The 25,211-nt window shown below is 34.6% G+C and overlaps 1 protein-coding gene across 7 annotated transcripts in view; it reads left to right on the top strand.

Moving 5' to 3' along the window:
• The window catches only part of LOC138713755 (inactive dipeptidyl peptidase 10-like), an 883,892-nt gene that overhangs the window by 644,988 nt on the left and 213,693 nt on the right, over positions 1-25,211 (top strand). For all 7 annotated transcript variants that reach the window (XM_069846140.1, XM_069846139.1, XM_069846143.1 and 4 more), the window contains one exon: positions 6,091-6,185. In XM_069846140.1, coding sequence (XP_069702241.1) covers positions 6,091-6,185 — 95 coding nt within the window. The remainder of the gene's footprint in view (positions 1-6,090; positions 6,186-25,211) is intronic.

Raw genomic sequence — 25,211 nt, 5'->3', positions numbered from 1 at the left:
TAACATTGTGGCAAATAGATCCCTCGTCTGGTAGCTCGGCAACGAAAGAACAAAAATGACGAACGATACTACCTACCTAGACTTTATAAAGCCTTGACTTCCTAAGACAGTGATGTCAAAGCAAGCGCATTTTTCTGAACTTGACGTCGTGCGCTGGCATTAAGCGCTAGGTATGCTAGGAGGAATAAGCAGCCTGTTGGATTAAGAAAACAGTGGTGCACAAACTTCAAACGGAACGTGAAATTTTGGGGTGTCGTTATTTTTATATGGCTTCTTTCTGCTTGTTATTTTCTATATTGTGTGTAAAACGAAAGTACTGACACCTATTTCTTAGCCTAATATTGCAGTTGTCTTTTAAACGCTAATAACATAATAAAGAGTAAAGAAGGAATATTCACACAAATTCCATAATAACTACAACAATACTGTACTAAGTGAATTAAACACATCATTCATAAAGAAAGTGTTATCCCAAACAAAGACACTGAATATGACATGACAAGTTGAAATTGATATTGATGGTATATTTAGCCTAAGTAATCAAAACAATATTATAGTACAAAGCAAAGTTGTCTAGGTATATGTTTTAACTGTAACTAATATTACATAATAAAACTCTTATCGCATTATGCTTTTAGGTGATATTGGTGCGCAACTTTCTGTTATCAGAATATTTAATTATCTCGAAATCTCCTGAAGGTATAGAGCTGACGTTTTACCAACATATAGGCACATATCTTTTGTTGTGATGTAACAGTATTTGCTTTGTTAATTCATTTCCTTACAAACATTTTCCATGCGAATATTTTCAAAAATTTTAATACACTATCTTCAGTAATACGTATTTATGATTATATTATATTTACGAAAACATTGTTTTAGTACCTATAAGGCTACTAAACAAACATATCTGAAAATTTCACTTTTCTGTAAAAAGGTTGAGAAAATATTCCTTTTGAATAACAAAGCAAACTTGTGAAAAATGAGCATTAAAATTAAAACTGACATTCTTATAATATATTGTATGTATTTATTTACACTGCAAGTGGGCAAGCACCCGGTGGCAGTGGTATATACAATATTAACAATACAAGTTAAAATGATAAGCAATACACAATAAAATTTACAATAGCCTACATAATAAAATTTACAACACATATACAATTTTATACACAATACAATAAGAATACACAATACAATTTAACACAATAATAATTAAACATAAAATAAAACACCTAATTTTACAACACAACCTACATAATTATGTATAGGTCCTACATAATTTTCAATAGTCTTTCACTTTACTCTCATCTCATTCCCTGTAGTGGCACTATGACGCATTTCACTGACACTTTAGCACACATTTCACTGACACTATAGAACACATTTCATTGACGCTATAAATTATCACTGATCGGAACTGTTCACTGCACTGTAAAACCATAACTTCACTGACTCACCTCGCTTCACTGATACAATAGTTCAAATAAATCAAATAATTGCATTCTTATGCATACTTATAAACAGAACTACATTTAAACTAAACATTTCTAGTCTAAGGCCCTCTTACACGCTATTTTTAAATAATTTACAATTCAAACCAAGGAAGTAAACTCGTCAGGCTAGATAAATACATGCCACCTTAAAAAATTAAATGTTGAATGTCACCTTAATTTTAATTTTCACTTTATACACAACTCTTTAAATTATTCTTGAATCTCCTTAAGGAAGGACAGCCCTCAAAGACCGCTGCAGGTAGGTCATTCCAATCATTTATAGTTCTATTTAAAAATGAGAATTTACCTACATCCGTTTTCTGTTTCCTACATTTGATTTTAAAATCATGATCGTTCCTACCATAGTACGTTGGCTTCTCTAACCGAGCCGTTATGTCTACCCATGCTTTCTGACCTAGATGTGCTCTATACAATGATGTTATTCTAGTTTTCCTACGTCTGTTTTCCAAAGTTTCCCATTTAAGTTCTTTTATCGTATCGTTCCCATCTTCTCTTTTACCTTTAACAAATTTAGCTGCCCTATACTGGATTCTTTCTAAGGAATTTATCTGATATATTCTATAGGGATCCCAACACGTAGTTCCGTATTCCATTAACGGTCGCACTAATGTTAGATATGCTATTTCCCTCGATTTGGGGCTAGCCTTTCTCAAGATTCTCATAATAAAGTGAAGTGCCCTCCATGCTTTGCCTGTAACATTATCAACATGCTCTCCCCAAGAAAGTTTGGAGTTTAAATACACTCCTAGGTATTTACAACATTGTTCTTGCGGAATTACAACACCACTGAATTCGTAATTAAGACTAGTTTCCTCTCGGGTTTTACAAAATGTTATAGATTTACTTTTAGAACCATTTATTTTCATCCTATGCTTTAACGCCCAGTTGTAAATGTTATTCAAGTCTGTTTGAATAGCATCTACATCTGAATTATTTCTAATCTTTCTATAGATAATGCAGTCGTCTGCAAATAGCCTCACATTTGATGTAATATCCTGGCATAGGTCATTTACGTATATTATAAAGAGTAATGGACCCAGAACGCTGCCCTGTGGCACCCCTGAACTTATATTTCCAATTTCCGATATTTCATTACCTACTCTAACTCTCTGGATTCTACCTTTTAAGAATTCTTGGATCCATAGCACTACTCTTTTATCTATTCCTAGCCTACTTAACTTATCTGTTAATATGTCATGTGGCACCAAATCAAATGCTTTCGAAAATGCAAATGCAAATGCAGTTATACTTCTCAGACAAATTTAAAAATTAACATGGATACAGTTTTAATAAGTTCTCTTCCCTTTATCTATTGAATCAGTGCTGGCCATCCCTGAATATAGCTCGATCAAGCGGCATATACTACCTCTTTCGTCTGTCTCCTTTCCGCTGTAAAGCGCTCAGGCTCTCCTGGACTCTAAAGCGCGCGCTTGCTCCTATGGGCATCAGTTGAAATCACTGTCCTAAGACGTAAGCAAAGAGGAGGAGTCACGCCGGGAATAACAGCGCCGCGACTATAACACTCCGTACGCATTTCTGGATTCGCTCATACGTGCTACATGCCCTGCCCATCTCAAACGTCTGGAATAATGTTGATGTACAGCTAACTTGTATTAAAAGTAACGAAACTCAGGCCTCTGCTTATCACTAATGTGAAATACGAGCTTTTCAATAATACGTAATAAGCATGTTTAAACTTCAAAACGTAAAAGAATAGACGTATGAATGGGAAAAACTTATAATCAAATGAGTACGAACAGAGTTCTCTCATAAATTTCTGTGACTCAAGAACCGTATATTGGAATCTAAGAATCGCATATTGCTTCTCGTGTCTTTATCGACTTTCAAGTATGAACTACATTACTTCCTCACTTGTCTTCCTCAGCACATTACCTTAAGCCAGACATTGCATTGCTCTCTTTTGCAGAATATAACCGAAGTACTTTATCTAGCACTTGCTCTCGCGACACATAGAATCTGTATGTCTGCAGAATGGAAATGTCTTCGCTACATATCCCATCCCATATCACATTGGGAGTGCACAAAAATAAAGATCGCTCCATGCTATCGGTGCACTCACAGTCGATTCATATAGAAGTTTCAAGAATGATTTTCTACCTTGTAATTCAAACTCCGTGAAGCTAATAAGCAGAGGGAGCATTTGGTGTAGGTAAACCGTTGAGATAACTGCTACACGCAACTATATCGTAATGTATTAGGGAGCAAGGAAGGGAGGGGGCAAATGTCATCGTGTCGCTACAATAACAACGAGTGGAGTACAGTTCCTGCAACAAATTATCTTTACTATTCAGTAATTTAACTTTGTAATATTAAATAACCCAATGTTTACATTTAATTGCAACATACATAGTTCTGTGTTACATGATATTAATGCACATAAGAACAATATATTGTACCTATATAAATACATTTTCTGCTTTCATTTCGTCAGACCACAATAATCGCGTTGATTTTTCAAACAGAGCTTCAATAGTAACAAGATTTACTTTCTCTAGCTCTTCGGATGTTAATAGTAACTTTCTGCCCACACCTTCAGTTTGAAGTGCCCCAACAATAACATTAATAACGGATCTGTTTGCAATATTTATCGTTTCGTCTATAGATACTCACAATTTTTCATCTTCCAAGGTTTTCTCTAATTTCACGTAAGAAATCTTCATAACATTTTGCTAAATAACCCATACGCAGAGTAAATTGTCGGAGTAGTGTTCTACCTGTATATTTTTGCAAAAATGATCTGACACATGGGTGTTCCAGTTTTGTAAATGGAATATTTACCCTAACGAACATGTGGCACAAGTGTTGGTAAAAATTACATTACTTATTTGAACTCGTGGGAATAGCTTCGACTTTCTTCGAATTCAACAACTTAAAACAGTCCTTGTGTCTTTTAGAGTTGTAGTGTTTTTGTACATGGTGTATCTTGTTCCCCAGTAGATTGACTTTACATATGAAGACCTCCCTCAAAGAAGGTTGTATATCATATACTTTACCATATGACATACAACGTTCTTTGAGGGAGGTCTTCATATCTTGTATGTAAGTTTTCCACCATTCGTGGAAAAGTGCTGCGATCCGAACTCCTCAACAAATCGCTGCAATTGTACATGCCGAGGCTTCTTTTCTTTCGGCATAACGTAAACTGTTGTAATGTAACTAAGGCAAATAAATGCTTTCACTTACGGTAAACACAAGTAGGACAAATTAGAAAGACTGCGATAGGAAAAAAGTACGAGTAAATACAGGAAATAGTCTAGAAGGACCAAAAAAGAAGAATATGAAGAACACAAGAAATTCAAATACGCCAGGAAACGCACAGTTATTGAAAACTAGGTATCTAAGACAGCACGAGTAACATCAGAGAGCTCTGTGCGTACAATGACTGTACCTTGTAGGTAAAACCCCTTCCCCCAACTCGTGATGTAATCAAAGCTCTCGGTATAGTAAACTTGTATCCACTGATACCGTACCCCATCTGCTCTCTTTGCTAATAAGTGATGCAGACTCTGCAGGTGTTATTTGTGCTCATTCTCTCCTGATATTTTCCTGCAGTTCATTCAGTTTTCGGAGCCTATTGCTGTAAACTACAGACTTGAGATGTCCTCAGAAAAAAATTCAAGTGGCGTTAAATTTGGCAACTTAGGCTGCCATTTCACTGGATCCCTGCGACCGATCCAACGCCCAGGGATAACTTCATTCAGCAATTCGCGGACTGTCAATCTGAAATGCGGTGGTGTTCCATCCTGCTGAAAGAAAAACCCACGTCTTCTTTCTAGGAGCAGATCATCCATATAGGGCAACAGTGTAGCCTCGAGATCCTATCTGAACGGTGGAGCAGTGAGCTTGTTGTACAGGAATAACATCCCTGTGTATGCCACACCATACATTTAATCTGCGGAGCAGTTACCTCAACCGTGTATGGATGTGCCGTCAACAAAATGGCCACCAATTTGAACACTTACTCCATTAGTGTGCATGTGGATCAATTACACAGGTCGTGAAAGTTTAAGTGATAAAATGTTTCATTTTGCCATTGTGACTCTCAACTTACTCACCTGTCAACACAAAAAACACAATTTATTAATTACGGCGCGCGACCCAAACCACATTTATAATTTAAGTTTCTACCCTCCAGAGATGTGGCACCTAAGTTTTGGATGCGTTTTCTCTAACCAAACTGGTACTTTACTTGAAACGCGAACAAGTTTGTTGCAATTTTCTCAAAAATGGCTCTTACGATTTTCTTTAAATTTTGCACATGAACTACACGTACCAATATCTAAAACATTTATTTGAAACTATTTTTTGTACTTATACTAATAACGGAGATGTCCTATGTTGCGCGACTTTTGAATCACCCTGTATATATATATTAAATGTAAATATATAATTTTATTCTAGATTATACTATGTAAAGGTTTGGGTGCATTTCTTGCAAAAGCAATTTTCGTCTATACATATCTGTCACATGTTCCTGAGTTTGACATTATTGACTCTCCGCTAAAGAATGAATTTGAAAAATATTAATCGAGAGCTCTTCTGTTTGTTGCAGAAGTCGACCTGGTGTACCGTGACGTAGACGGCGGGGTGACGCTGTTCAACGCCGAGAACCTCACCACGCGTGTGCTCATGACTAATTCCACCTTCGTAAGTATATCAGTACTTATCAAATAAGATATATCATCATCACCAGTATAAAGGATATGGCTTATATCTGCCCCGAATAGGAGCGTGAAACCTCGTAGATATGCTATTCAACCACTGCACTCGCGAATTATGCCAAAAAAGTTCCAATTATCGCCACCAGGTGTAAATATGGCGCTGTAAGCAGTCAAAACTTGCAATCGTCTGTAACTCTGACATCAGTATGTTCTTCCGGTTGCATTGGATTGTGTCAGTTCCCTGTTGCTAGGTGACGCGTGTTGATTCCATTAGTGAAGTGCTTATAGTAAGGTACCGGTATATGATTTACGTCTCATTATGAAATACGGGGCAATTCTAAATGATTAAAACAACTTTACATGTTTAGTATAAAGAAGATATTTATGATAGAAGAATGGATATCAATACTATGAAAATTTTACTTACATCGCAAACATTCAATAAGGAAAGCGGGTACCATTCCATATATCTCAATCATCTATGCGATAGTAAAGTACTTGCCATGCAAGGAACAGCATGTTCACAACTATGGTTTTGGTGACAACAGCGTTACGCAGTCATAATTCCATCAGATTTTGTGACTAAGATGGCACACAAACAGCGTCCTTCACATATCCCCACCACAAAAAATAACAGGGAGAAAGGTCAGGTCACTTGGGTGGCCAATTTCAAAATCTGTGGCTCATTTTTCTTCCTTGAAGACACTGTATGTGGGATAACCGATCTTGACATGCTGCAGCAGTTTCTGTCTCACAATTATAGAAAGACTCCAACGAATACTTGAGCCAACAACCCCATTATCATAATTATGAAGACAGATGTTACAAGAATTAAGATCTATCTTACCGCTGCATTGGGCGTGCTACTTTCAATGATCTGACACTTCGCTTGGCCAGCCAGCTCACCTGATCTTACTCTCCGTGATTTTTCTGTAGTGGTATGTAAAGGACGTTGTTTATGTGCCATCTATGCTACAAAATCTGCGAGTTACAACAGCGTATTGCTTTTGTCATTGAAACCATAGTTTAGCATTTGTTTGTTTTTACGACTTCCCTAGCATTTTTTTCTTTGTTTGCCTTTAAAACTGCAAATTCTTTACGGTACTATAAAGCAATCTTTGCGATCATCATTTGTTTACCGCATAGATAGTCAACTGAAAATGTCGGCTCCGTTGAGACATTTTGGTGAAGCCAACATTAGTGAAATAGAATTTTAATAAGTCATTTAATATTTTATTGTATTAGAGTACTTTATTTCTTCTAATTTTTATATACTTTCCTCTAATCGTGTGATAGTCAATTAAATCCCACTCGAGTTTTGATTTTCTCTAAATAAATCAAAATCTCTAGTGAGATTACTGTTGATAATTCCATAAATACACAACCGTTGGTAACAGCTAAATAACGTAATCTACCACTATCACACTTTGTGATTTGTATCATCTGTATACCTCTCCATTCCTACTCCTCAAACGTAAACAGAAGTGTTGCGGGCTGCATTCAACAGTGATTCGGTGCTACCTATTGCTTTGGACACACCTGGCCTAAACCCTTCACATAATATGATGTATAATACACGGTTTCCATACTGAATGTCTGTGGTGTGAATAAAACTTCGAGAATTTTGATATCCATTTATAACTTACTTTACATGTTCTTCTATCATAAATTGTTTCTTTATACTAAATACCTGTATGTGAAGTTGTTTCGTTCATATAGAATTGTATTGTATTAGGCTAAGTCTATTTGCATGATCTTCATATTTGAGAAGAAATTGACGAGTCTCCTGAAATTACAATTCAATCACCAGCCTGTAAAAGTACAGGGACATCATTTTGTTTTACTAACATTTCTGATATTAACCTGGTTATACCTTTGGATTAACGGTTGAGAACCGGAAACACTGTTTGTTATCCCCTTCCACGACCGGAGTTTGATGACAATACTGTAAAACACAAACAAATCACTTTACTAGGTACAGGATGGAAAAAAAGTAGTGCATCCATTTACGTAAACTAGGAACTATTGCGATTTTGAGTTTGATTATTTTCGTTAGACTTTTATTTAATCAAAATACAGTACAGTATTAACAATAAGTGTTTTTAATAACTGAACTACCCAGAAGGACGTATTGATTATGCTGAATACAGTATACTGTCTACAGTATATTAGCATACAATATGGAGAATGTATTTAAATTGAAAAATAATGTAAAATATGGATATTTTAACAAATTGTTGAAAATGGTGGCCGTTCATTTCGATATAGGCTTCAGTTCTTTTGTGCATATTATCGAAAACTTTTTAAGCACATCTTCTGAAATTGAATGTATTATTTCTTGAATGTAATTCTTAAAATAAAAAGTCTAACGAAAATAATCAAACTCAAAATCGCAATAGTTCCTAGTTTACGTAAATAGATGCACTACTTTTTTAATGGGAAATGCCTGTTATTATTCGGTTGAGAAGCTTTTGTCATCTAGTCTTCTGTCAAAAAGTCTGAAAGTTAGAATTTATAAAACAGTTATATTACCGGTTGTTCTGTATGGTTGTGAAACTTGGACTCTCACTTTGAGAGAGGAACAGAGATTAAGGGTGTTTGAGAATAAGGTTCTTAGGAAAATATTTGGGGCTAAGAGGGATGAAGTTACAGGAGAATGGAGAAAGTTACACAACGCAGAGCTGCACGCATTGTATACTTCACCTGACATAATTAGGAACATAAAATCCAGACGTTTGAGATGGGCAGGACATGTAGCACGTATGGGCGAATCCAGAAATGCATATAGAGTGTTAGTTGGGAGGCCGGAGGGAAAAAAGACCTTTGGGGATGCCGAGACGTAGATGGGAAGATAATATTAAAATGGATTTGAGGGAGGTAGGATATGATGGTAGAGACTGGATTAATCTTGCTCAGGATAGGGACCAATGGCGGGCTTATGTGAGGGCGGCAATGAACCTACGGGTTCCTTAAAAGCCAGTAAGTAAGTAAGTAATTCTTAAATTCTTTTATTGTTGTAGGCTGTTTAGTAAACAAATGTTTTACAGTAATCCCAAAAGAAATTATTCAAACCACTCAAATCAGGCGACATGGGGCGGCATAATCCTGCGCCCGCTGAAATGATTCTGTACCTACTCTATAACAGAGTACCTTACGTACTGTAAATTCAATCTTCAAATCTTCCACATCTGCACAGATAAATTTACTCAAACATGCTATGTACTGTCTGCCCAAGTGATTATGTCGCAGAGTTGTAGAAAGTGGGAAATTACGTGACAGTTGCTTACTTAACGAGGTCCTTTTATTTAAGTTATTTTAAACAGTTGAATTATATTACGTAGACGTCCAATTCCTAATAGCAAATGTGTTCAGAAAAGAGCTAAGACAGTCTGGCTACTAACCTTTTCCAACAGAAAATGGTGGGGGAACCGGGATGCGACGTAATCAAACGAACGCACATTACCTGTGCGAAAATATGATTCAATAATGAAAGCTCTTTCTTCACAGGAAAGTACGGCCATATTTCTGGAACGTACTACACTCACTCAGTCTATCTACGTAAGACGAATTTGATTGCATATGAGGTCTTGGTTTTGTGTGGAGGATGGGTGAGGTTTCTAGTAGAAGGGATGAGAGTGAAGTACATTCAAAAACTCAGGTAGGCCTACAATAAAAATTGAAGTAAAAATAAAATGATGTCCCTGTATTTATCTCACCTGTGCTGCAAATTTTCTGAACTTAATGTACAAGCCCAGCAAGAAACGACGTTCCAACTATTAGTAGCAAATAAGTAGTATTGTTTACTTGAAAATGTTTCGCAATAAAACTATACTAACAGTAAGAACTTAAGATTAAATTATTTGTCTTGCAGTTTCTGCACATAACAAAAAAAAAAAAATTGTCCGTGTTAGAGTAATTGTTCGATACGTCGATTAGTGAGACTAATGGAAAAGCAGACGTTTCGTCTCTTAGCGAGTGTATCGACTGACATTTAATAGCGATGCTCACTGAAGCACTTTGCTGAAGATCTTAGCCAAAAGTTTACCACAGTTAGCCAGTTCTCAAGTCGCTCAAAACTTGAATCACTTTCTTACTTTCTTTTTACTTGCCGTCTGCTGCAAACTACTCGTATAGACTTCAGCCCGCGGCTATAATTCACGAAATGGATAACTTATCATTGTCAGTTACCATAACAACTGTAGAACATATATGAATGAGATGTAAACAAGACGTTATATTACATGGTTGTTTACTGTAAAATCGTTTGTGCGAGATCGTGCGTATTTGCTTGCTTTCCGCACAGAACCAATACGCGGTAAGTGTGAAATACCACATTCAGTATTCCCAACCTAACACACATAACAATTTCCCTCTTCTTACCGCTTAAGCGCCACATTCATTTTACTGCTTTAGGCTTTTAACATATTATTTTTAGAGACGTTTAACATAGTAATAATTATAAATTGGAAACTTACCACTGCAATTTCACCTAAATTGCAGTGTTAATTAATTGTTTTTAAATATTTGCAAAAATTAAGTAAACTCTACAACTCCACTAAAGTTACTGCATTCGTGATGCAAGTAACATTAAGGAAGCCGTGAAAAAATCAACAAGATTCCAGATGCCGATGTTATTACTGCAATATGTTATATAAATAATATTGTTAAAATATTAAAATGAAAAATAAATCATTACATAACCTTACCGTTTGTTTTAAGTTCGCATTTATAGACTGGGGGGAAAAAAAGACAGACGTATATCACGGCCTGCTGGAGTATAGATATTTTTGTTTTCTAAAGTTGCCATCATTAAACAGAAACCAAGATGAAGATTTCATTGCAACTAATTAGAAATTCCTCTTTCAGGTATGTAATAAATAGACATCGGATTTTTAGGCACTAAAAATTGCAGTTTTAGGCGCCTAAAATAAGCTCACAATTTGTAAAATTAGGCTCTATTTTAATGAAAATAGGCATTTTAGGCACATCAAAGTATCATACTTATTTCTTTCACTGAAATTTTTAGTTATACACTAAAATACGCACAAAAAAGTATGTTTAAACATTAAAAAAGAATACTATATTATATTTATAAACAGAGCTGCACAAATTTAATATATTGAAACTAATGAAATAACGATTATTGATATCAAGATTACTCATTTTAAGTTATTGAAATTCAGTTCCATGCTCAGACTTTATTATAATTATCTGCACAGTACACAACCAGAATTTTTTCTAAATTCTCCAACCTTTGCCTTTTGTCACTGAGAATCATTTTGAAAGCAGAAAAACTTCTTTCAACCGAAACTGATGTGAGAGGCGCAAATTTTAAATTAGGTACAATAGAAACATCAATACTTACTGGAACATTTACACTTTCCCCCGATATCACTCTTGATACTTTTTCCAACAATGAAAATCCTACATTCTTATTTAATACGTTGTCCCACTTATTTTTAACTTTTTTCCCCAGTTTCGCCCAAAGCAGAATGTATGTTCACTTGAGCTTCCTTTACTATTGCTATTTGGCTACAAAGAGATTGTTTTTCATGTTCTAATTGTTCAATGCTTGCAGGTATGAAAGAAAAGTTTGATGTTATGTAGGCAATATCGTTTTTCACTCGTCAGTCATTCAGACAATCTTTCACTGCTTTCACACACGCTGCACTATCAGTTTCGGGTAATTTATCAATAACTGTGACCACTTCTTTAAAATACTTAGAATAATACACCACTGACTGCATCCAGGTTCCCCATCGTGTAACAACCCGCTGAGGTGGGAGTGGGATATCTGGAAAGTTCTCTCTGAATATTGAAATCCTGGATGGGGCTTTACAAAAACATTTTTTGTGTTAGAAATAAACGAATTGACAAGAGGAAATTCATTCCGGATTGTTTCAGAAACCCAGTGAAGGCCATGTGCTAGACAGATTACATGCGTGAGGTTAGGATAAAATGTTTTAAGAAGTGGAGCTGCAGCAACCATGTATGAGGCAGCATCAGTACAAAACAACAGAACTTTAGAATCGTCTATATTACCTGAGTATAAAGACTGTAGGCCTTTATTTACAAAATAAGCAATGGCTTGGCTATTCACTTTCGAAAGTTCCTTAACACATACGAGGTGTGGAATCGAAGGTCCATCAGGACTAAATTTTCCTACTACCATATTTGCTATATACCTATTCATAGGATCTGAGGTTTCATCCACAGAAACCCATATGTAAGAATCACCTATATCCTCCCGAATGGAAGCTAAAGTTTCATTGTATATTCTGTCTAAGTAATTTTTTCTTAGGGTTGACTCAGATGGGATATTTTGTTTGCAGTATTTTTGTAAAAACTGTCTTAAAACCGGATTTTCAATTGCATTCCAGGGAATGTTAGCAGCAACAAACGCTCTGGTTAAATCAGCATAGAAATTGCTGCTGAGATTGGATGAAGTAGGCTGTGTTAGTAAAGTTTGTTGCAGTTGATTTTTCTGCTGAGCTTTAGCCTTATGAGCCGCTCCTTGCACATGCTGCTTTAGGTGGCACTTCTTTTCTTGCGAAATCTAAAGATGTAAAGTAAACTGAATTAAAATAAAATCCTAATTGTTGTATTGCCGTATTTCTATCACAAAGTTAGTGGGTTCGAACAATCAAAATTTTAATGACCTGCAAATACTTTAACTATCGGAATTTAAAAGGTTAAAGTGTAGTGGTCTTAAAAAGAATTATACCTCAGGATAGCTCAGTCATTATATAAATATTATAGGCCTACTCATTAAAATTAATAGAATTTATATATTTCAACTATTGTTACATACCTGTTTGCTACAAATCTTACAGAATATTATTTTTCCATCATAAGTGAATTCTGAATATTCTGTTAGCCATTGCCGGATCAATGTAGATTTTGCACTTATATTTTTCGGCATTATCGCGTTAAACTTCACAGGAAAACGTCCTACCGCTCAAAACTTCTCAACACAAATAAGGTGAGGGAAAGAGCAACTGTTAACGAGCATTCAAATGAACCGTTGTTATTGAGATTCAATTGGACAAAAATACAAAGTTCCACTTATTGTTGCATTTCCTGGTAGTGTTAACACTAGGAGGGCCATTCTTTTAAATATTTTGTAACGGTTTACCCTACTAATTCGCAGTTTTACGACTTTTCATAAATATTTCAAAAACACTCTTTCTCCAAAAATTGTGATTTTATGACACTCTGAAGGGCAGTACAGCTAATCGGTTTCAGACCGAAAACAGTCGTTTTTATAGTATAGTATATCTCTGAATCGGTAGCAGCACATGTTGTGATTGTTGCCTGCTTGAAAACTAAGGTTGGTTCTTTGTCGGCATTTATGCCTCCAAACATGTTAAATTCGGTGAAATCTATTGCGAGTGTCGTGAGATTCAAAACATTTTGTTTCCTTTATCAATGGTTTCATGGCCGGTGTGAAGCAAACTTTCCACTTTTTAAATGCCTTAAATTTCGCAGTGAATGCATGTATAAATTATAAAAATAAGAGTAAAATGCGAAACTTTACAGTGAGTTACGCATTTTTAGGCGAATATTAACAAATTAGGCTCTAATAACCGTTTTAGGGCATTTTAGGGCACTATAAAACTCTTTGAATACCTTTCAATTTCCATGAAACACAAATATTAATAATTATTTTTACTTTTCACCTAAAGAAACAAAATAGGCATTTGCCCTAGAATCCGATGTCTGGTAATAAACGATCTTCGCACAAAATAATGCACGATAAACGAGCGGTATGTTTGTTTTCATGTTCTCGGAAATTAAAAAAGCTCAACTACGTTTCGCTTTTTCAATCTTTTCCTCGAACATGAAAACGTCAACATACCGCTCTTGTAACGTATATTACTATTACAATGAGGTCAGTGTTGTAGACTAACTTTCACTTTCATCTTTTTACTGACCCAAATGCTAATATTGTGTAAATGAAAATAAGATACTGTAATTTTATTTTTTAGGTTTTGCCATGAACTTATTTGCTCTAACTAAAAATATTTTATATAGGAGTTTTCCTTTAGATAGGATCCCTTCTTCACAGATATAGGAGTTTATTAGATCGATTACTCTTTCAGTGAAAATTATTTGGATGTCTAAGGTGAGATTTGGCGCTTCGAACGCGCGTCAGCAGCGCTGCTAACGGACGACAGTTGAGTCACCAATTCCCTACACCGTCAAGACAATGTACAGGCTTAATTAGAAAAATATGTCACGACAGAATAATATAGAATGACGATAATAATAATAATAATAATAATAATAATAATAATAATAATAATAATTGGTAGGATGGAAGAGACGGCCTTATGGCCTTAATCCTGTCAGATTAAATAAATAAATAATAATAATAAACCCAAAGTTTTATGTTCTAAATTCACCTATAAGTTTTCTTTCAAATTTAAATACCAATAGATAAATAAAAATTAAGGTTTTGTATATACATAGAAGACGTTAAATGTTCCATGTTTAGGTACATTTTTCTCCAGAACTAATGAGACACAGTTAGTGTAACTAAAATGTGTAAATTTATGTTAAGGGAACACTGTGGTGAAATAATGATGAAAAATTAAAAAAATCGATTTAAAAATGTATTGTGGCTCTCTATTTAGACCGAGCTCAAAAAGGTAATTAATTTATGTTCCTATGACTATTTTCAAGCTTTTGAGTTAATATGAATTAAAAATTGTAAAAATTGTGACGCAAGGAGCCTTTTTAGTGACGTCAATATAAAATATATTTAAAAAATATCATTTCGAAACTATTAACCCTAATGCCACAAAATTTTGTACAGATGATAGTATTGTATGCCTGTTTATGTAGTTTAAAATTCATAAATTTTGGATGGAAATTGTAAAAGTTTTAAAACTCACCGAAGTGTCCCCTTAAGATATTTTAACAGCTTGCTTAAAAGTAATTTTTTATCCGTCACCTCCATTATTTCTTGAGCTATTTTTAATAAAAATTGGAAATATATATTTTTAAGGTACTTGCATAAAACAAAAAATGTTTCCCACAATTTACATATCATATATCCAAGAGCAATTTGCATAAAAAAGAATTCAAGTTTCTACCTTAAATAGTTTTGGAGAATAATGTATTTGAGTTAATAAATTTTAAAAACAATGTAATAACCCAAAAAATACCCTATATGTTGAAAAAGTGATCTAAAAAATTCAGTATATACGCCACAACACTTGAAATGAATATCCATAATTGAAATTGTCTACAATTGAAACGGCATTTATTTTAAATATTTTATAATTGACTGCATTTTACCTACGTCCTCACTTAATAACTACCAATAAAAAATAATCAAGTTCCTAACCTAATTCATTTTTTATATGTGCGCCTTGATATGTATATGCAAATTTGAATAGTAATATGCGTTACAAGAGCGGTATGTTGACGTTTTCATGTTCGAGGAAAAGATTGAAAAAGCGAAAAGTAGTTGAGCTTTTTTAATTTCCGAGAACATGAAAACAAACATACCGCTCGTGTATCGTACATTATTTTGTGCGAAGATCGCTTATTACATACCTGAAAGACGAATTTCTAATTAGTTGCAATGAAATCTCCATCTTGGTTTCTGCAACTTTGGAAAACAAATATATCTATCTTCAACATTGTTCCTATAAAATGTTTTCTGTGTTTACTATACTGCAGCAGGCCGTGATATACGTCTGTCTTTTTTTCCCCCTAGTCTATAAATGCGAACTTAAAACAAACGGTAAGGTTATGTAATCATTTATTTTTCATTTTAATATTTTAACAATATTATTTATATAACATATTGCAGTAATAACATCGGCATCTGGAGTCTTGTTGATTTTTTCACGGCTTCCTTAATGTTACTTGTATCAGGAATGCAATAAGTTTCGTGGAGTAGTAGACTTTACTTAATTTTTGCAAATATTTAAAAACAATAATTAATATTGCAATTTAGGTGAAATTGCAGTGGTAAGTTTCCAATTTATAATTATTACTATATCGAACGTCTTTAAAAATAATATGTTTAAAGCCTAAAGCAGTAAAATGAATATGACGCTTAAGCGGTAAGAAGAGGGAAATTGTTATGTGTGTTAGGTTGGGAATACTGAATGTGGTATTTCACACTTACCGCGTATTGGTTTTGTGCGGAAAGCAAGCAAATACGCACGATCTCGCACAAAATATTTTTCATATAGTATGTAATGATGGGTACACACGTTATAATATTTCTGAATGATCCATTATAACGGTTTACAAATTTTTATTCACATTTGTAATGATTTTATCTATGAGTTCGCATACAAATTACGTTAAAGAAATTGGGAGAAAATGTCACCAAGTATTGTGGATTTTCAGAGTAACTGATTATTTCAATAAGAAAGAATGCTTGGAATGAAATCTCATTCTCAATTATCTGTTTCGATCATGTTAATTTCAGTACTATAATATTTTACTGTTCCAAGATCAATACTTTTTATCTAAAATATTGGTTTGACTAAATAAAATAATGTATCATGTTATTGACTGAAGCTGTTTTCCAGTACAGCTGTTGGATCAATCAGACTATACAGGGATGTAGTCTCATTGGCAGTTTCTCCAAGAAATGTTTAATTTGGCCTAACTAGTGTTAAATTAATAGTCTGTTTATTTTTAACGTTTTGTTAATATATTTTCCATTTCTTTAACATCGTTTTGTTTAAAACAACAAACACTTAAATATAACAGTCGTTAACACTATTTTAACCACTCAATAGTAGTTGGTAATGATTTTGCTCATGTAAGGCACTTTTTTTATTGGCTGATATTATTCTTTAAATTCTGTGTTGTAGAGTAAGTCATGAAACATGTATAAAATCATAACCTGGTACAGTAGGCCATGACCGATAAAGAAGAAGACAAATGAAAGTTGTAGGTGACTACCAACGAGTTGGATACTATAGAGAGGACAAAGATCTCAGAAAGTTGAAGACAATTGAACATTGGTCCGCCATGTTTTGGTTAGTCAAAACAAAGGGGCGTGGCTCGGATGTTGTAGGAAATGACTGTGTTGAAGTTAGTATTATTGTGAATTGAGTTACACATTAAGACTATGTTAATAAGTAAAAAGTAAAATACACACAAAACTTTACGTTTTATAACAGCTGTAGGCGTATGTTTTATTAGTTTCACTAAATATAGCCCAGATATTAAATGACAAGCTATACTCGATGCAACCAAAGCAAAGCACCTAAAGACGGATGAATTTAATCGGCAGAAGAAAAATAAATAATTTTTTGACTTCGTCACAAATTTAATTACCTTACAGCTAGTCTAACCTAATATGAAATCATGTAATTCAGTGCTCACCAGGTGATTTCAAGAGAGACGACGTATGTAACTAATAGGAGTAAAATATAGGAAAGGTAGTGGCGAAAATTTAAAAAAATATCCAGTAATTAAGTTATTGAGAAAAATTCATTTGAAATTGGAATTAACACAGAGAACTTTTGAAAACTGAAATTATTAAAACTACAAATAATCTCTTAGCATGCAACATAATAATTAAAGAATGACACTAATAGAAAGTTACTCATGATCATAACTCACCACATTTATTGAAACGATAAGATACTTACGATTAACATTGTTATCAGAAACAACAGGAGCCACAGCTAGGTACACTTCTTTTCGCGTGATGGAGACATCGTGTAATCTAATATAATTTGAAACAAGCATTGATCTCACACGTGTCTCGCAACTAAGCAGAGGCTTTTGCAGAATAAAACTGTTCTTACATTATTTTGAAAAGTCTTAATTATTACTTTTTCATTTATAAATCAGCTTTTTTACAAAACCTATAGCGAAATGTTTAAATTAAATATTGATGTATCTGAAAAATATAATACATGTACCAACTCGTTACAGTGTACCTTTTATAAACACTCCTTGCGGAGGCTGGCGGTACTAAAGACGCCATGTTTTTTAGGGAACGATCCATAGTACTGTTGGCCTCCGCAGGGAGCGCTTATCAGAGGTCTTTAGCCTCTCTATAGTATCTAACTCGTTGGTGACTACTATTGAGTCATAATATTATTACAAAGTGAGGTTATAGTACTAATGCTAATAGATAACTTCTCAAAGAAATTATTTTTGCTGAAAACTTTTTAATATAATACCCACTGTGTATTTTGAAACACTATTGACATTGGCTATAATTAGTTGAAAAGAGCCAGTATCATAGAATCGAGAGTAAATAGTAGATGCTGAATTGGAGTAAGTGGTATATTTCTGCTTGTAGGATTTCAAGTCTGGTTTAAATTTCTTGTAAATATTGAGGCCTACTTGTTTTGAAAATCTATATTGTCACAAATTGAGTAACATGCATAGTATGTAAATCATCAGTCCTAGTTATCTTGCCACGTTGAGATCCCACATTTTGTAAATATTCAATAAATACTAGCTCAGCATCAAAATAAGCAGCCAATATGACAATTAGATCACTTTTGAAGATTATCTTCCCTATATTAGCTTCCTAAAGGTCTTTTAAATGTTATGTTATCAGTCATTCACAAAACATTCCTTAAAGAGAGAAATAAAATATTATTTTCACAACTTCTGTTTGAACAGCTGTGGTGTCATCTGCCATATTTAACTATCTGTCAAATGAATTAACTGTCTAAAATCCTACATTAATGGCCAGTTTGTCCAAGTAATGTTTAATTTTGCTTAACGAATGTTAAATTAACAGTCTGTTTATTTTTAACGCTTTGCTAATGTATTTTCCATTTGTTCAACATAATTCTGTTTAAGATAACCAACAGTTAACTATAACGTCTGTTAGCACTATTTTAACTACTCAACAGCAGCTGGTAATGATTCTACACATGTAAGACAATTTTTGATTGGCTAAAATTAATCTTTAAATTCTGTATTATAGAGTGAGTCATGAAACTTGCATAAAATGACAACCTGTTATAGTAGGCCACGCTCCATAAACAAACAGTTGAAAAATGAAAGTTGTAGGCCTAGGTGACGTGCTGAATAATAATTACAAAGTGAGGTTATATTTCCTCATTGCTATTATGGATACGAAATACGAAAGAAATAAAATAACACTGATGTATTTAAACAGTCCAAAGTATTTTTTAAATGTTATATTACCAGTCATATGCTAAACATTCCCTACAGAGAGACACAAAATATTAATTTCGCAACTTCTGTTCGAACAGCTGTGGAGACATCGGTCATATTTAACTAACTGTTAAACGAGTTAACTGCCCGAAATCCTACATTTAAAATTAACAAACTGTTAACAATCTGTTAAACCAAACTGGTGTTGAAAACAAACAATTTTATTAATTAACAAACTGTTTAGAGTTTAACAGTCTAACAATACTTGGAAAAACCGGCCATAAAATTAGCAAACACTTAACAATCTGTTAAGCCAAACTAGTGTTGAAGACATGAAAAAACTATATTTAACAAACTATTTAGAGTTTAACATTCGTTAAATGTTCTAACAATACTTGGAGAAACCGGCCATCAGAGTCGTGATGGAGAAAATTTCATTCTCGATTCTTGTTCTTAATGACATTCCACCTGCTCCCAATAGTTCTTCATACGTTGACATTGTGAGATTAGACCTCTCGACTCAATTTCGATAGATATATGCATCAACTTCACTCAAAGTAGCAAGAAGAACTTTGTAGTAGTTTCCCCGTATAAGAATCTAAGTGCAGGGATCCCAAAGTCCTGGAGCTGTGTTGTGGGGAAGCTGCCTCGAATCTGATAGAGATCTTTCCCCTTCCAATACGCTCGCAGCGGAAATAAACAGAAGTGTTAGACAGGGTGTATAAAAATGAAATTCTTCTCAAGGAAATCGATGGAGAGATTTCGTCGTTGCTTCATTTGTTTTCTATTCTTGGCCTTCACTTCACAGGAAGAAAACTACAATTTCTCGTACACAAAGGTGAAATATGTTCTTGCGTCGACAGACATGCGACAGCAAACATAATGAATTTCTATCGTGTACTTGGTTTCTTATGTGTAACTTCAGAAAATATATATTAAGACTCATTACTTTGGTTCTCAAGGATGGTTACTGAAATAAAATTGTCAGCCAAGAAACACATGATGCAACTTGAATGTTTCAAGACAAATATACCGGGTGTTTCGAAATTACAAAGTACAAACTACAAGGCTTACTAGAGAACAATATTAAACATACGTCCAGAAACCAATCGTTTCTGAGATGTTATCATCAGAGTCAGAGCCATAGTGGGCCAAGCGCCATTTATTAAAAATGGATAAAGCATGGGTCAGTGGCGGCTGGTGGTTTGAACATATGGTGGTGCACAATGGATATCGAAGAGGAGTTAAATATACTTTACTTTAAAGTTTAAAACCGTGTATACCTGAGGGCGTATACATATAAAGCTAACTTATATGCAATTAATAAGTAAAATGACTAAATACAAGCATACCTATTTATACAGAAAGTCCAGTGGAAGGAGTCGTGGGCAAAGCTTCTACATTCTCTATATTGCGATTTACCCTCATGAAAAACATTTGAGCACAGAATCGTCATCAGAATGCTACCAAGTACCAACTGCAACGTTTTCGTTCATGAAATTCAAATGCAGCTTTCGTAGGCTGTCGGAAGATAGCAGCACTTATTGTCAGAACGACAACTCTTCGAACTTTAAAGCAAAATACAAGCTCCTGTATGTATTGTGCCGTTTGTGTGCATGTAGATTGAGAAAGTAATGTGCGAAATATGCGACTGTCCGTTGCACAAGCCGAATGAATACATTTTTCATGCTTATTACTTCGGACAAATGTCTAGTTGAAACAGATACTTTCCCAGTGAATTTAGTTTCTTCTGCACTGACGTTGGTGTCCATGGCAGGGAGTGCGACAAACCTTCTCAATGAGGAAAGCAGTAGACCACGCCTCTTATCACCCCCCCTGTCCCCGCACTAGCCGAACATCTCTATAAACTATCTTCCATAGGTTTTCAACATCTCTGCAAACCAAGAGGCTCGGAGGCTCCTGCAGATGTACAAAACAAGACGCCAGCTGCAGATAATCATGAATGAAAATTGTAAAATAAAATTATATTTTTAATAGTAACAAAGCCGGGAGATTAGCAACATTACTGTGGAGTGCACAAACCTGCAACCCCCTTGAGAAGCCGCCACTGGCAAGAGTTAAAGTTAATTGAATACCATTGTTTAATGAAGATTGACATATGATTTAGTTTGAATGTGGATACTTTATATTACATGCTATATGTTTCCATTGAATTATGGTAATAACTTCATTTTAACCCTTGTTTTCTGTAGTTTTAGTAAATGGCGCTTGGCCCACTATGATTCTGAACCCTTCACTTCAGGCGCCAAATAAAATTTTTAGTCGCAATAGCTACCTGGCGCCCGGAATTTGTGAACCTCTGATTTTTACAATTAGTGAAACGCATTTAGATACTTCAAATCTAATTAAAGTTTGGAATTAACAAATGAAAAGAATACATTTCAGCAAAAACTTAAAATCTTGGTTACACAACTTTTAATACTGTATCACTTCGGAATATGTATGATTTGATTTTCTTGTATTAAATTCTAACGTACCTGGTTTACATGTTTCGACCTATTATGGGTCACCCTCAAGGAAGTCATATCATACATATTCCGAAAAAAAAAAAACTTAAAATAAAACAAATTATGAGTGCGTTCTTTACGAGTCTCTACAAATTACAATCATTGACTGTAAGCATTTTAAGTGTTTCAGATGAACAATTTTTCCTTCTTCCTGATGAAACAGTGCACCTGAAGCATTTACAACCTCATATATTACCTGGTAGACATAATTGTCGTGCGTACGTCCATTTATTCCAACATGAGCTACACGATCTTCCTGGATTATATGCCTCTATAGGCAGCTGTTATGATACGTGCATGGTGGAACACAGGCTCACTTTCATTTACGCACAAACTTCCACAATATGTATATCGCCCGTAGCTTACCAACACCATGGTCTCCCTGATCTCCCGACTTCAGTCCTCTAAATTTTGGGGGGATATTTGAAATACTTTGTGTATTCTTCTACTAACAGACTGTCGATCTTGTGAGTATCGAGTACTGAAGCCCAAAACAGTGAGTTTGGTTTAAAAGGGATTGTTGTTTTATCAACTTTAGGATAGTTGGATTTAATAATTAGTATTTTATCTGTAGGTTTTTCTCTTTTGACTTTTTTTTCATTTATTAATTCATGCGTTATTTAAGGAAGTATTATTTGTATGTGCTGGGATAGTAATTATCGATATCGCGTATCGATAAATGATGACATCGACTAATATGGACACGACAGGTTCGAATCATTCAATAGTATAAAGACCAGTATACAAACTCAGAAGTTGTTCACCTTTCACATTTGCCTTGTATTGAATTACGTTCTAGTTAATTATTATCACAATAATGACTATGATGATGAAGACAAATTTTGGTAATTATTTCTAGTAATTTTCTTGTGTGAAATGTATATATGGACTACTGGCTTTGGAATTGTCTCGCACTCACGTGCCCTATATTGAGACTTTGGAGGCAACAGGGAGGGAAGACAAAATGAAGAAAAAATCATAATTCTGCGAGGAAAGTGAACCAACTGAAATGCTCTTCCTATCTCTCGGTTATGCAGGCACTAACGCTGTAAAACGGAACTAACTGTCATATTTCCGACAGTATTTCTTGCACTCGCATCGCGGTTATATTGATAGAATATATTTCATGTCACATTTAACTCTTTATTTGCTTCGTTCTGAGGATTGGCTTACGGTTGTGGGAGATAGTGTCCCGGAAAGGAAATACGAATATACTTTGCAAGTTTATGTCCCGAATTTACACCCAGAGAAGTCGTTGAAATAATATTTACTCCATCTCATTAGATTGAGGGCACCGTGTATTTCGACAAAGCTACACGACTCACTTCATTTCGACAGATAAGACCCATCATCGGGAACACATCTCGAGGTTAAAGCCACTTTATACATGTAAGTTTAGTGCCGAGTTTATAGCGATTGCCTGTATGGATATCCACTAGAAATGTATAAAAAATGGAGAATCCCTATGTGCCAGCTGATGACTTCTCGCCAAAGATCACAGTCACTTTCTGTGATATAGTCTATCTCATGGATGGGCAACTCGTGCTCCCAAAGTGGTAAAAAACCTTGAAAGAGAGAAAGGCAGACGGAGCCAGCCGCAGCAGTTACAAGTTGTTTGTAGTTTCGCTGCAAAAGCAGTTCACTGCCACGGTGCGCTCTGGCGGCTCATGCAGGTGGTCGCGATATCTATTCCATGCTTTGAATTTCAGACTGCCGCATGGTACAATAATTATAGTAATTTCAGACACACTATACCTGAACACATAACAAAATTATATTATTTTATAGCTTTGTAAATTAGTTTAGTACTGGAAACACAAACTGAATACAACCTTTTCAAGATACAACAAACATAGCTGCTACACTTATTTATTATTACACTATTTGTTAATATTTCTTATTATATGTCTTATTTGAAACGTAGAACGATAGAATTTACAAGTCTTTATACATTAAAGAGTATTCCTCTGTTCTCAGAAAGGTAATAGTCTGTATTCGCAAACAATAACAAATTCAAGGAAGTATTTTTTACATGTCACGGCAGATGAAATAAGCTTACTTCTGAGCTCTTTCTTTACTTTGAGAGCTTTTACACTTCTTTCTTGTATTAAACTCTGCCTCAAGCACATATAGTACAGGTGGAAGCAAAGAGTATATTTGGAAATTCTACTTAGGCAACATTACGAACAGTTCCATTCCTGATTTTGCTGTAATCTGAGTGGCGTGCTGTTCTGTAGATTTATTAATTCAAGCTATAAATTTTCAGGATTTTCTATCGGCGTAAGCCAAAAAGATTTCAGAAAAATTTCGATTCCTTGTCAATTGTCACTGTTTCTCCAAACTTAGCAGTGAATTCTGCTGTAGGTCTTGAAGTAGGGTCCTATATTTGATAAGATTTTCTTATCACTCTTCAAGATAGTTTATAGTGAAAGAAAGTGAAGTTGTCTATGTTCTACATGATACTACCACATTTCAAATTTATCCATAAATGTTCTTAGCTAGTCGATCATATGTCGTGCAATTCTGTTACTCGCACGCACAACGTGCTAATGATATTTGATATCAGCCTGACCTTGTTGATATCCAGTGGCGGCTCGTGATAAAATATTATGTGTGTTCACAATTTTGTGGTTCCAAAATCGAAGAGAATTTGAAATCGTACGTTTAGTTTAATATGAAATGTCATTATTCCAGTGTTTCACTATCGAAAAAAAAAACCGTATATAAATTCAAAACAAATATAATAATAATAATAATAATAATAATAATAATAATAATAATAATAATAATAATAATAATAATGAAACTCAGTCTTTTTATTTCCAATTTTTCTTGGTAAGCCAGTTTACCCAGTTCTTTACTGTTCAAAATTACTTGAACAGAGTTCATTGTTTACGTTTGTTAAAAATGAATACATACCACGGTCTCGTTGTTTACAAACGCGTGTGTTCAGTAATATATTTTGATACACAACACACTGATACACTATAGCCTATACCAGTACTGTAATCCCAATCGCATAGATTACTATAAATACATGCCAGTAAATATTATTCTTAAATATTATACACTACCATACAGATACTTAAATTCATACCACCGCCACAGTCAGCCAGCACATGTTTGAAAGCCAAACTATGCTATTATGCCGACACTGAAGTATAGTAATTCACAAACTACACTCTCATAGCAGCACTGTACACGTAAGTAAACGTCCCTACAGTCAGATGTTGACATCTACAGTCTATTAAATTTCCTCCTCGAGATATAGCACTTGAACGATAGGCATCGATGGACCTGACATCTGTAGGATAGATACTCATCATGTTCACTTAACGCTTTGTGCTCTTGACGAGTCA

Source organism: Periplaneta americana, chromosome 14 (genome assembly GCF_040183065.1).
Source record: "Periplaneta americana isolate PAMFEO1 chromosome 14, P.americana_PAMFEO1_priV1, whole genome shotgun sequence".
NCBI lineage: Eukaryota > Metazoa > Arthropoda > Insecta > Blattodea > Blattidae > Periplaneta > Periplaneta americana.
The sequence above is the reverse complement of the archived record's forward strand: the minus strand, read 5'-3'. Positions and strand labels throughout refer to the sequence as shown.